Raw genomic sequence first — 14,542 nt, 5'->3', positions numbered from 1 at the left:
ATATAAAAACTGTGTTGTGAATATAAAAACTGTATTGTGAATATAAAAACTGTATTGTGAATATAAAAACTGTATTGTCAATATAAAAACTGTATTGTGAATATAAAAACTGTATTGTCAATATAAAAACTGTGTTGTGAATATAAAAACTGTATTGTGAATATAAAAACTGTATTGTGAATATAAAAACTGTATTGTCAATATAAAAACTGTGTTGTGAATATAAAAACTGTATTGTGAATATAAAAACTGTATTGTGAATATAAAAACTGTATTGTGAATATAAAAACTGTATTGTGAATATAAAAACTGTATTGTCAATATAAAAACTGTGTTGTGAATATAAAAACTGCATTGTCAATATAAAAACTGTATTGTGAATATAAAAACTGTGTTGTGAATATAAAAACTGTATTGTGAATATAAAAACTGTATTGTGAATATAAAAACTGTATTATGAATATAAAAACTGTATTGTCAATATAAAAACTGTGTTGTGAATATAAAAACTGTGTTGTGAATATAAAAACTGTGTTGTGAATATAAAAACTGTATTGTGAATATAAAAACTGTGTTGTGAATATAAAAACTGTATTGTGAATATAAAAACTGTGTTGTGAATATAAAAACTGTATTGTGAATATAAAAACTGTGTTGTGAATATAAAAACTGTGTTGTGAATATAACAACTGTGTTGTGAATATAAAAACTGTGTTGTGAATATAAAAACTGTATTGTGAATATAAAAACTGTATTGTCAATATAAAAACTGTGTTGTGAATATAAAAACTGTGTTGTGAATATAAAAACTGTGTTGTGAATATAAAAACTGTATTGTGAATATAAAAACTGTATTGTGAATATAAAAACTGTGTTGTGAATATAAAAACTGTATTGTGAATATAAAAACTGTATTGTCAATATAAAAACTGTGTTGTGAATATAAAAACTGTATTGTCAATATAAAAGCTGTATTGTGAATATAAAAACTGTGTTGTGAATATAAAAACTGTATTGTGAATATAAAAACTGTATTGTGAATATAAAAACTGTATTGTGAATATAAAAACTGTATTGTGAATATAAAAACTGTATTGTCAATATAAAAACTGTATTGTCAATATAAAAGCTGTATTGTGAATATAAAAACTGTATTGTGATTATAACAGAAAATGGGTTCATCCTTAAATAATCCAAAAACACCTATGGGAATGTGTCTCTGGTTCCTTTCACTAAAGGTTAACAACATCAGCTTTGTGAATATGTACCAATAAGTACACTATAAACCACAATATTATATTAAATAAAATGAGTGCAGTGAAGAGATTCACAGCATCATGTGTTTTCACTGTAGGTGATGAACCTGTGTTTCTCTGCTGCTGTGTTTTCACTGTAGGTGATGAACCTGTGTTCTTCTGCTGCTGTGTTTTCACTGTAGGTGACGAACCTGTGTTTCTCTGCTGCTGTGTTTTCACTGTAGGTGACGAACCTGTGTTTCTCTGCTGCTGTGTTTTCACTGTAGGCGATGAACCTGTGTTCCTCTGCTGCTGTGTTTTCACTGTAGGTGACGAACCTGTGTTTCTCTGCTGCTGTGTTTTCACTGTAAGTGACAAACCTGTGTTTCTCTGCTGCTGTTTTCACTGTAGGTGATGAACCTTTGTTTCTCTGCTGCTGTGTTTTCACTGTAGGTGATGAACCTGTGTTTCTCTGCTGCTGTGTTTTCACTGTAGGTGATGAACCTGTGTTTCTCTGCTGCTGTGTTTTCACTGTAGGTGATGAACCTGTGTTCTTCTGCTGCTGTGTTTTCACTGTAGGTGACGAACCGGTGTTTCTCTGCTGCTGTGTTTTCACTGTAGGTGATGAACCTGTGTTTCTCTGCTGCTGTGTTTTCACTGTAGGTGATGAACCTGTGTTTCTCTGCTGCTGTGTTTTCACTGTAGGTGATGAACCTGTGTTTCTCTGCTGCTGTGTTTTCACTGTAGGTGATGAACCTGTGTTCCTCTGCTGCTGTGTTTTCACTGTAGGTGACAAACCTGTGTTTCTCTGCTGCTGTGTTTCACTGTAGGTGATGAACCTGTGTTCCTCTGCTGCTGTGTTTTCACTGTAGGTGATGAACCTGTGTTTCTCTGCTGCTGTGTTTTCACTGTAGGTGACAAACCTGTGTTTCTCTGCTGCTGTGTTATCTTTTAGAAATACAGCGTGTATGTGTCAGACATGACATGTGGTCTGTGCTTCAACAATGACAGATAACAGGGTTTGGTGTGACAGAGAGACGAGGCCAGACATGCAGACAGGCAGGCAGGCAGACAGGCAGGCAGACAGTCTGTGGGGAATACACTGAGACAGGACTGGTACTCCATGCAGTGAAAGTAATACTGTATGTCTGTGATACCTTTGGTACAGAGTTGAGCATCTGCTACGCTCTGTTTCATCCTCCACAGAGAGAGACAGGAGCAGACGGCTATAAACACACACACTGCCACTCTCCCATGATGAGAGAACACACACACTGAAGCACAAATACAGGCACACAGAGGCACACAGAGGCACACACAGGCACACACAAACTCCGATTCACTCATGCTCTCCCTTGATGTAACTCACATGGTCATTCAGTGACACACTTAAAACTCTCCTACTCTTCTAAGTCAACAACTGTCTCCCATGATTCAATTAAAACACTCAATCACAAACTCCCTTATCCACCTTGTCCTGTATCCTTCACCACAACACCTACAGTGGAGAGAACAAGTATTTAAAACACTGCCGATTTTGCAGGTTTTCCGACTTATAAAGCATGTAGAGGTCTGTAATTTTTATCATAGGTACACTTCAACTGTGAGAGACAGAATCTAATACAAAAATCCAGAAAATCACATTGTATGATTTTTAAGTAATTAATTTGCATTTTATTGCATGACATAAGTATTTGATACATCAGAAAAGCAGAACGTAATATTTGGTACAGAAACCTTTGTTTGCAATTACAGAGATCATACGTTTCCTGTAGTTCTTGACCAGGTTTGCACACACTGCAGCAGGGATTTTGGCACACTCCTCCATACAGACCTTCTCCAGATCCTTCAGGTTTCGGGGCTGTCGCTGGGCAATACAGACTTTCAGCTCCCTCCAAAGATTTTCTATTGGGTTCAGGTCTGGAGACTGGCTAGGCCACTCCAGGACCTTGAGATGCTTCTTACGGAGCCACTCCTTAGTTGCCCTGGCTGTGTGTTTCGGGTCGTTGCCATGATGGAAGACCCAGCCACGACCCATCTTCAATGCTCTTACTGAGGGAAGGAGGTTGTTGGCCAAGATCTCGTGATACATGGCCCCAGCCATCCTCCCCTCAATACGGTGCAGTCGTCCTGTCCCGTTTGCAGAAAAGCATCCCCAAAGAATGATGTTTCCACCTCCATGCTTCACGGTTAGGATGGTGTTCTTGGGGTTGTACTCATCCTTCTTCTTCCTCCAAACACGGCAAGTGGAGTTTAGACCAAAAAGCTCTATTTTTGTCTCATCAGACCACATGACCTTCTCCCATTCCTTCTCTGGATCATCCAGATGGTCATTGGCAAACTTCAAACGGGCCTGGACATGCGCTGGCTTGAGCAGGGGGACCTTGCGTGCGCTGCAAGATTTAAATCCATGACGGCGTAGTGTGTTACTAATGGTTTTCTTTGAGACTGTGGTCCCAGCTCTCTTCAGGTCATCGACCAGGTCCTGCCGTGTAGTTCTGGGCTGATCCCTCACCTTCCTCATGATCATTGATGCCCCACGAGGTGAGACCTTGCATGGAGCCCCAGACCGAAGGTTATTGACCGTCATCTTGAACGTCTTCCATTTTCTAATAATTGCGCCAACAGTTGTTGCCTTCTCAGCAAGCTGCTTGCCTATTGTCTTGTAGCCCATCCCAGCCTTGTGCAGGTCTACAATTTTATCCCTGATGTCCTTACACAGCTCTCTGGTCTTGGCCATTGTGGAGAGGTTGGAGTCTGTTTGATTGAGTGTGTGGACAGGTGTCTTTTATACAGGTAACAAGTTCAAACAGGTGCAGTTAATACAGGTAATGAGTGGAGAACAGGAGGGCTTCTTAAAGAAAAACTAACAGGTCTGTGAGAGCCAGAATTCTTACTGGTTGGTAGGTGATCAAATACTTATGTCATGCAATAAAATGTAAATTAATTTCTTAAAAATCATACAATGTGATTTTCTGGATTTTTGTTTTAGATTCCATCTCTCATAGTTGAAGTGTTCCTATGATAAAAAATTACAGACCTCTACATGCTTTGTAAGTAGGATAACTTGCAAAATTGGCAGTGTATCAAATACTTGTTCTCCACACTGTATATCCCTTACTGGTTCATTCACCCACCCATTCATCCAGTACATCCACACAATCCACTTTCTCTCTAACTAATTCACTTGACTCGCCCATTGGGAAGTTTTCCCACCTCACCAAACTAAGTTCACAAAGACCAACAACAGAAAACATGGTGGACTAAGCTAGGCTGAGCGAGGGACTGCTATCTGTTCAGAGGTGCTGGAGAGAAGGTAGTGTCTCCATGGATACACAGGGTGACTTAATGGAAAGGCTGTTAATGTGTAACATAATACACTCCTCCCGTCAGCTAGCAGGCAGGGACCAGGGTAACATAATACACTCCTCCAGTCAGCTGGCAGGCAGGGACCAGGGTAACATAATACACTCCACCAGTCAGCTAGCAGGCAGGGACCAGGGTAACATAATACACTCCTCCAGTCAGCTAGCAGGCAGGGACCAGGGTAACATAATACACTCCTCCAGTCAGCTAGCAGGCAGGGACCAGGGTAACATAATACACTCCTCCAGTCAGCTAGCAGGCAGGGACCAGGGTAACATAATACACTCCTCCAGTCAGCTAGCAGGCAGGGACCAGGGTAACATGATACACTCCTCCAGTCAGCTAGCAGGCATGGACCAGGGTAACACAATACACTCCTCCAGTCAGCTAGCAGGCAGGGGACCAGGGTAACATAATACACTCCTCCAGTCAGCTAGCAGGCAGGGACCAGGGTAACATAATACACTCCACCAGTCAGCTAGCAGGCAGGGACCAGGGTAACATAATACACTCCTCCAGTCAGCTAGCAGGCAGGGACCAGGGTAACATGATACACTCCTCCAGTCAGCTAGCAGGCATGGACCAGGGTAACACAATACACTCCTCCAGTCAGCCCGCAGGCAGGGGACCAGGGTAACATAATACACTCCACCAGTCAGCTAGCAGGCAGGGACCAGGGTAACATAATACACTCCACCAGTCAGCTAGCAGGCAGGGACCAGGGTAACATAATACACTCCTCCAGTCAGCTAGCAGGCAGGGACCAGGGTAACATAATACACTCCTCCAGTCAGCTAGCAGGCAGGGACCAGGGTAACATAATACACTCCTCCAGTCAGTTATCAGGCAGGGACCAGGGTAACATAATACACTCCTCCAGTCAGCTAGCAGGCAGGGACCAGGGTAACATAATACACTCCTCCAGTCAGCTAGCAGGCAGGGACCAGGGTAACATAATACACTCCTCCAGTCAGCTAGCAGGCAGGGACCAGGGTAACATAATACACTCCACCAGTCAGCTAGCAGGCAGGGACCAGGGTAACATAATACACTCCTCCAGTCAGCTAGCAGGCAGGGACCAGGGTAACATAATACACTCCTCCAGTCAGCTAGCAGGCAGGGACCAGGGTAACATAATACACTCCTCCAGTCAGCTAGCAGGCAGGGGACCAGGGTAACAGAATACACTCCTCCAGTCAGCTAGCAGGCAGGGGACCAGGGTAACAGAATACACTCCTCCAGTCAGCTAGCAGGCAGGGACCAGGGTAACATAATACACTCCTCCAGTCAGCTAGCAGGCAGGGACCAGGGTAACATAATACACTCCTCCAGTCAGCTAGCAGGCAGGGACCAGGGTAACATAATACACTCCACCAGTCAGCTAGCAGGCAGGGACCAGGGTAACATAATACACTCCTCCAGTCAGCTAGCAGGCAGGGACCAGGGTAACATAATACACTCCTCCAGTCAGCTAGCAGGCAGGGACCAGGGTAACATAATACACTCCTCCAGTCAGCTAGCAGGCAGGGACCAGGGTAACATAATACACTCCTCCAGTCAGCTAGCAGGCAGGGACCAGGGTAACATAATACACTCCTCCAGTCAGCTAGCAGGCAGGGGTCCAGGGTAACATAATACACTCCTCCAGTCAGCTAGCAGGCAGGGACCAGGGTAACATAATACACTCCTCCAGTCAGCTAGCAGGCAGGGACCAGGGTAACATAATACACTCCTCCAGTCAGCTAGCAGGCAGGGACCAGGGTAACATAATACACTCCTCCAGTCAGCTAGCAGGCAGGGACCAGGGTAACATAATACACTCCTCCAGTCAGCTAGCAGGCAGGGACCAGGGTAACATAATACACTCCTCCAGTCAGCTAGCAGGCAGGGACCAGGGTAACATAATACACTCCTCCAGTCAGCTAGCAGGCAGGGACCAGGGTAACATAATACACTCCTCCAGTCAGCTAGCAGGCAGGGACCAGGGTAACATAATACACTCCTCCAGTCAGCTAGCAGGCAGGGACCAGGGTAACATAATACACTCCTCCAGTCAGTTATCAGGCAGGGACCAGGGTAACATAATACACTCCTCCAGTCAGCTAGCAGGCAGGGGTCCAGGGTAACATAATACACTCCTCCAGTCAGCTAGCAGGCAGGGACCAGGGTAACATAATACACTCCTCCAGTCAGCTAGCAGGCAGGGACCAGGGTAACATAATACACTCCTCCAGTCAGCTATCAGGCAGGGGACCAGGGTAAAGTCCTTAAAACAGTCCTCCAGCATGCACAGCACAACACAGACAGTAATATCATTCTCAGGATATGACTACATGCGGGACTCTTATAAAACAGATTAAGTTATATGTCATAAAACTATTTATACCGAACAAAAATATAAACGCAACATATAACGTGGTGGTCCCATGTTTCAAGAGCTGAAATAAAACCTCCCACAAATGTTCCACAAAAAGTGTATTTTTCTCAAATTTTGTGCACAAATTTGTTTACATTCCTGTTAGTGAGCATTTCTCCTTCGCCAAGATAATCCATCTGGGAGACAAATGCACTACTTTGGGCCACATGCCGCTTTGAGCCTCAGCACACATGACTTCCTGTTACAATTATACCTGGATAGCCTCACACAATGGTACACAGTGCACTGTGCTCTCCCTCTCTATCGCTCTGTTTTCCATTGGGGGATGATGTATCTTGTTTTATTGTGAAGTCAGCGGTGCTGCTGAATCATTTCTCCCTTAGGGGGAATATAAACTGTGGCACGCTGGACTACAGGAGCTCTCACCTGTTACAGAGGGAACGGTGAATCCCTGCACCCTCGTTTCCCAGGGAGCCTCTAATAACATCGCACAATGGAGGGAGTGTCCCAGCTGACAGTTAAACACAAAAGGTGTTGCTCTGAAACTCGTCTCCCACCTTGCCTTTATTATCAACCCCTCTCTCTCCTTTCCTAGAAACAGATTCTGAACGCTGGAAATCAAATGGGGACATTGCCTTGGCCATTGCAGTGACAAGCCATGTGATGTGGTCTGACACATGAGGTGACGTGGTCCAGCTGAGGATGTCAGCCACCAGATTAAACCAGCCATCAGTCGTGTGATAATGTCTCCAGCCCGGTCACAGACAGACCAACGTGTGCAAGAGGCCAGAGCTAACAATGGCAACACCTGTACAAGGCAGAATGTCTGTGTCTTTCTGATACCCTTGGCCTTGTGCGAGCACGCAACACTGTGTAGACCTACAATCACCTCCATGGCATTTTTAAAGCCTCCTTTCATTCACAGATTAGTGGTCCGTCTATCGGGCAGGTCAATCAGACCAACCAGGCCTGCATCGCCACCAGGCCGTCTCCCCTCTCCGGACAGATAATGTGGCCTTGGTGCTCTTGTCAAAGTGGATGGTCACACTCCTGCATCAAGTTGAACTTTATTGTTGTTGCCGCTAAAGGCCCTCAGGGGGAAGAAAAGAGAGAGCGAGAAGGTGAGGACAAAAAGAGAGAGAGAAGGGAAAAAGCTCAGAGTTCAACTAAAAGGTCATCCCAGTTGATCCACTGGCCATTGTCCTCTAAAATGAATTGATATGTGCATTGGAATAAGTCTTTTGATAAGATGTAGTGTAAGAGCTCCATAAAACACCCGAGCAAAGTTGTTTAACAACAGAATGGAGAGGATTGTTTTTAGCCCTTTATGTTTTAACTCTTTGTATAGAGCCTATATGAATATATGAATGATTCATGTGGCTATTATTGGATCTTATATAAGATTATATACCTCTTGTTGATAAGGACAAAAAGGTCTGTTATTTTCCTAATTTACTTACCTACTTACATAACGCCAGGTGACGGCTAAGGCCTCTGCATTATGCTTCAAACACCACGCTTTAATAGCGACAATGTTTTGAGCCACAGTGGATCTTTGTCAGGTTTAACCATATTCACTCATACACCGGATGGGTGCAGTGAAATGTGTTGTTTTACAGAGTCAGTCATAGAAGTACGGCGCCCCTGGAGCTAATTAGGGTTAAGTGCCTTGCTCATGGGCACATTAGCTGATTTTTCACCTTGTCGGCTCGGGTATTCAAACCAGCGACCTTTCGGTTACTGGCCCAACGCTCTAACCACTAGGCTACCTGCCTCCCAATAACCAGTCTCTTGTTGATATCATTTAATATATACTGTAGTAGTGCAAATACACTGCCACTGTCTTACATCAAAAGCTGAATTGGAAATAGATTTGGTGAAAACTATTCTGTACAATGAGGCTTTTTTAACAGGTGCCCAGGCTTAGTTTCATAAAATGATCTATTCTGCATATTCCTAACCAAAAAATGCCAGCTAATATCAAATTGTTGTTTTTAATAGCAGACAATCTAGAATATTTTTTTAGCTTATTCAGTGTCCTGTAGGCTGCCTCCAGACATGTTGTTTTAATTATGTTAATTTATTCATGGTAAAGTACTCGCAGTCCTCTCACACAAAAACCCAAAGCCTGCATCCCAAATGGCCGCATCCCAAATGGCACCCTATTCCCAACATAGTGCACTTCCTTTTGACCAGAGGCCTATGGGTCTTGGTCAAAAGTATTTCACTATATATAGAATAGGGTCCCATTTGGAATTTAGCCAAGGATTTGGATCTTCTTCAGGCTGAGAGAGGTACAGCTTTAAAAGTTGGCTGTGCCAAAGTTGCACTACATCCCAAATAGAACCCTCTTTCATAGGTAATGTAGTGCACTACTTTTGAACTGGGCCCATGGGGTTCTAGTCAAAAGTAGTGAACTATATAGGGCATAGGGTGCCATTTGGGGCACATTCTTGTTTTGCCTGAGGAACAGAACAGAACAGGGAAGACGGAACAGAGCTTCAGAGAGGAGAAGACAGGCTTGTGAAAGGAGAGATGGTTTTATTATGCACAGACTGACAGTGTCACTAACTGGGGCTGTCTAGGTTGTCTAAGCTACACCTGGTAGGGCTATCTCTAAACCAGGTTTCTCACTTACAGAAACAGTCAGACTCCAACATACATTCTATGCACACACTGTATATTAGTCAAAATGTCTGGGGTTGACATTAAATTGTGAAGGATATTATGTCTGAGGAGGCAGCATGTAGTAGATTCATTAAGAGGTGTTGGTAATGGCCACTTTTTTGTGTGACGGCCATGGCATTGCCTGAAGAGTAGGAGGAGGGTGGGAGAGAGGAGGAGTAGGGTGGGAAAGAAGGAGATGAGGTGGTAGGAGGAGTAGTGGATAAGGAGGAGGAGGGTAGGAGAGAGGAGGCGAGTGGGAGAGAGGAGGCAATGGGAAGGTGGAAGAGAGGAGGAGGGAGGGTGGAATGAGGAGGTGTTGGCCACAAGGGCCTGAAGAACAGGTTGATGGTGGCCACCCTGTAGTTAGTAATTATCTGTCGTTCTAAGGAGCTGATGGGGGGAGACAGGGAGACAGGCTGTCAGGACCAGGGCAGCCCAGCATGGCCCTCAGAGACAGGTGTCCCCATCATGGGAGGTCTCTTCCTGGAGACACTCTGAGAGCCAATAACCACATAGGGGTGGTGGTGCCACTCTAAGCCTTATATTGAACTCATATTCAGATCTGATCTGGCTCTGGTGCCTCTGTAACTACTAACTGCTGTTGGAATGGTTCCATCCTTTTAGAAAAGGTATCTCAGGTTTCTTCAACAATATCTTAAGGACCCTTTCCAGTCCTCTTGTTTGTTAGCATGATATAAAGTGACCAATTGTTGGGAGGTGTTGTGTTAACCCGAGCATGTGATCTCTATGCTTGGAACACATGGGAGCTTATCCGGTCTGGTAATATGTCACTAAGTTGTATGACATATCTTGCAACACAAATGTCCAGGACACTTCCAGTGCTGCATTTTTATATTTCATGGTTTGAATTTCCACACAGGTTTTACCAAAACATCTGTGTAAATCTTTTTCACTTGCTGCTTAAAATAAGCTGTAAAAAATCAGGATAGGAAGATATTGGAGACTGTATTTGTGTGACAACCTGTAAAAAGACTGTGATATCCTAATGACTATAGTGATCGATAATGCATAGCTTTATTACCAGTGAACTTTAAGAGACCAAATATATGAGCCTGCCTCAAAATCATTGTGGGCTGTTGCACTTAACAAAATCAATGCAAATTGCTGTCCAACATAAACAGCTTGATATGTTTGGTGTTCAAATATTTGTCAAAACCATGGCCCACTTGGAGTAGTACAATTGAGTTTGGGGCCATAGGTTCAGTCCACATAAAAATGCACTACTCAGTCATACCATATACTGTATGGGTTTACCCAGATTAAGCCTAGCCTTAGACTAAAAAGCAGAATCACCATTGAGTCTAGAACTAGGCTCAATCTTTGTCAGAGAAATCAGTCTGTGTTTAAATTATTTTTTATGAAGGACACTGACACTTACCACTGAGTATCTCCTTAAGTTTTTTAAACCAGATCTCACAGTGGTCCACGCTCATGTTGTTGAAGTGAATGGCATGGTCCTTCAGCTTGGGTCCCTTCTTCTTACACTGGAACAGAGTGATGCCCAGGAGAGTGCCCCCTGTCTCCTGGCCCGCAGAACGACGTCTCTTCACCTTCACTCCAAACACATCCTTCAGCTCCACGTACTCTGTCCTCCTCAGAGTTTCGGACTGACCTGGAACACAGAGAGACAGATTATATTATATGCTACAGGCAGCGTATATAAAAGCTAAGGAACAAACACATCCTTCAGCTCCATGTACTCTTTACACCTCAGCATCTCCGATTGACCTGGAGATACACAGGAAGAAAGAATATGATATAGCTAAATATTGTATTGCAAATATTGCAGGAGCCCTTTACTAGGATGCTGCCATAAATGCTTTGGCCTATGCGCGAACAAACAACTTAGCCTAGTTCTGAGAGATAATAGGTTTACATTTACATTTCTGCAGGCGCTCTTATCCATAGGTTTAAAAGTTAAGTGTTTAAGTTCTACTCCTAATGTGTTGACAGAGAGCGTGACATCACAGGACTCTGGATTTTCGCACTTTTGCCACCGAAAGTATCTGGAACCCAGAATTCCTGTTTGACACATTCCTGCATGGATTATCGGAGGTGGTTGAAGCTCGCAGCCCGGGAGCTGCCCATAGACCACGACTCACTCATAGCCTTGACCCTACAGATCGATTGCCGGCTTCGGGAACGTAGGAGGTAGAGGAGGTCTGTTCCTGGTCACACTCGCTCGTTCACGATTCCCACCTCGCCTCCGAAGAATCACGGAAGTTCCCAAAGTCTAGATGGCTGGGAGAATCCGACTTCACCCGAGTTCCCTCGGGAATCACAGAGGGCAGTCGACCCGTTTCCTTCGGAGGCCATGCAACTGGACAGGGCTAGATTGTCTCCTGTTGAAAGCTTGCGCAGACTGAGCACCAAGCGCTATCTGTATTGTGGTACTACAGAATATTGGATATCTTTACCTGTCCATTAAAAGACCAGGCTCATCAGCAGATGAGTATGCTGGTGAGTCGTACGGGGAGTTTCCAATCTCCCCTTACTAATACCCCTCTTCTCTTCTTACTCATACCCATCTTCTCTTCTTACTCGTAACCCTCTTCATGCCATCCTGCTGTGAGGTGACGGGTCCAAATCTCTCCGGGTGCTCATTGACTGGCCGACGAGAGTTTTACGGACTCCACCATGGTGTCGGAGCTGGGTACCTCCACAAAACCCCTCTCTATTCCCATGGACGTTACTGCGCTGGATGGGCGTTCTACTGGCAGAGTTAACCACAATACGGATCCTATCAACCTGCAAGTGTCAGGTAATCACAGTGAGTCTATGCCGTTCCTGATCATCAAATCACCTGGTTTTGATGGCTCGTGGCTCAACTGGGCTTTTGGATCTATCATGTGTTGGAGCCCGTTCTACCACATGCATTGTCTGAAATTTATTCAGATGGATTCTGACAATGTTAGAGTGGTGGTGGATTGGCCTCAACCCACATCCAGAGTGCAGCTGCAACGTTTTCTAGGGTTTGCTCATTTCTACAGCAGCTTCATCCGGGTTTACAGCACCCTGGCTTCCCCCCTCTCAGCACTCACCTCTCCCAAGGTTCCTTTCACGTGGTCTCCAGCAGCTGACCGGGTATTTTTGGACCTCAAGCATCGATTCACTACAGCTCCCATCTTATTCCATCCGGCCCTGTTCCGTCAGTTCGTGTAGGAGGTCGACGCCTCAACGTCGGAGTGGGGGGCATCCTGTCCCAGCGTTCTGCCCAGGACCAAAAGCTGCATCCCTCGCCTTACTTTCCCATCGACTTAACCCCGCTGAGAGGAACTATGATGTGGGAAATCGAGAGTTACTTGCGGTTAAGATGGAGTTGGAAGAGTGGAGGCACTGGTTAGAGGGGTCGGAACATCCATTCCTAGTGTGGACTGACCATAAGAACCTGGAATATCTCCGCACCTTCAAACGCCTCAACCCAAGGCAGGCTTGATGGGCCCTGTTATTCACTTGTTTTAATTTCACTATCTCCTACCACCCTGGGTCCAATAATATCAAACCTGACGCGCTCTCATGCCTGTATAGCCCCGCTGCCACACCGTCTGACCCCGAGACCATCCTCCCTACCTCGTGTCTGGCGGCTGCACTCATGTGGGGTATAGAGAGCCGGGTCCCAGGGGTGAGCCCGGCTAAACGGATGTTTTTCCCGGACTCTGTCCATTCTCCGGTCCTGGAATGGGCCCATTCATCTAGACTCACCTGCCATCCTGGCTCCCGTCGGAATTTGGCCTTCGTCCGACAACGTTTTTGGTGGCCCACCATTGTTCCTGACGTCTCCGAGTTCATCGCCGCCTGCACAGTGTGTGCGCAGAATAAGACTCCGCGGCAAGCTTCGGCGGGACTCCTTAAACCACTCAATGTTCCTCACCGCCCCAGGTCTCATATATCCGGCCAGCCTGCCCTCTGGCTTCCAACACCAGTCTAACAGCCAGTCAGAGCAGGACAATAAGGACCTGCAGACGGCTCTTCATTGCCTCGTCTCCGACAATCCCACCATCTGGAGCCAGCAACTCGTGTGGGTGGAATACGCCCGCAACACCCTTCCCTGCTCGGCCACTGGCCTCTCGCCCCTTTGAGTGTTCCTTGGGATATCAGGGTCCCCACGCCAGGTGGTGCCCATAGGGGGGGTTACTATCACACCCTGATCTGTTTCACCTGTCTTGTGCTTGTCTCCACCCCCCACCAGGTGTCTCCCATTTGTCCCCATTATCTCCTGTGTATTTATACCTGTGTTTTCTGTTTGTCTGTGCCAGTTAGTCTTGTACTGTCAAGTAGTTCCAGCGTGTTTCCCGTTTTTCCTGTTTCTCTAGTTTTGTTTTCTAGTCTTCCCGGTTCTGACCATTCTGCCTGCCCTGACCCTCCCTGCCGTTCTGTCTCTGATTGACTCTGCCTCAGATTACTGACCTCTGCCTGCCCTTGACCTGCCATTTGCTTGCCTCCTGTTTTTATAATAAATATCTGAGATTAAAACTGTCCGCATCCTGTGTCTACATCTGGGTCTTGTCCTGAGTCGTTATATCTTTAGTGTCTTGTTCTCTGTGGCGCTCCTGCTGAGGACAATCAGACACAATTTAACAGCTCTGAAATCTTTGTCCAAGAAGACTGGCCTGTCCTGACTGTGATTCCCTTTCTTCCCTAAATGAGTCCGTCTCCCATCATGTGAAACCCTTTCTTCATTAGTAAAATCCCAAGCCCCGGCCCCAGCCTGCTCCTCAGACAGTGTTTCAGAACATTAACTACCATCTATCCTCTCACATTACTGAACGGAGCAGTGAGGAGCGAGACACACCGGCTGCCACCATCTGTTTCTGGTATTCAGGCTTCATTCAGACTTAGGTTCAAATACTATTTGAAATCTTTCAAATACCATGAG

General features: G+C 45.3%; 1 protein-coding gene across 1 annotated transcript in view; it reads right to left on the bottom strand.

Moving 5' to 3' along the window:
• LOC139380795 (CERK like autophagy regulator) overlaps positions 1–14,542 on the bottom strand; it is a 93,140-nt gene that overhangs the window by 63,669 nt on the left and 14,929 nt on the right. Inside the window, exon 2 of the mRNA XM_071123825.1 lies at positions 11,045–11,278. Coding sequence (XP_070979926.1) covers positions 11,045–11,278 — 234 coding nt within the window. The remainder of the gene's footprint in view (positions 1–11,044; positions 11,279–14,542) is intronic.

The sequence above is a fragment of the Oncorhynchus clarkii genome, chromosome 22 (genome assembly GCF_045791955.1).
Source record: "Oncorhynchus clarkii lewisi isolate Uvic-CL-2024 chromosome 22, UVic_Ocla_1.0, whole genome shotgun sequence".
Taxonomy (NCBI): domain Eukaryota; kingdom Metazoa; phylum Chordata; class Actinopteri; order Salmoniformes; family Salmonidae; genus Oncorhynchus; species Oncorhynchus clarkii.
This window is presented reverse-complemented; position numbering and strand designations above follow the sequence as displayed.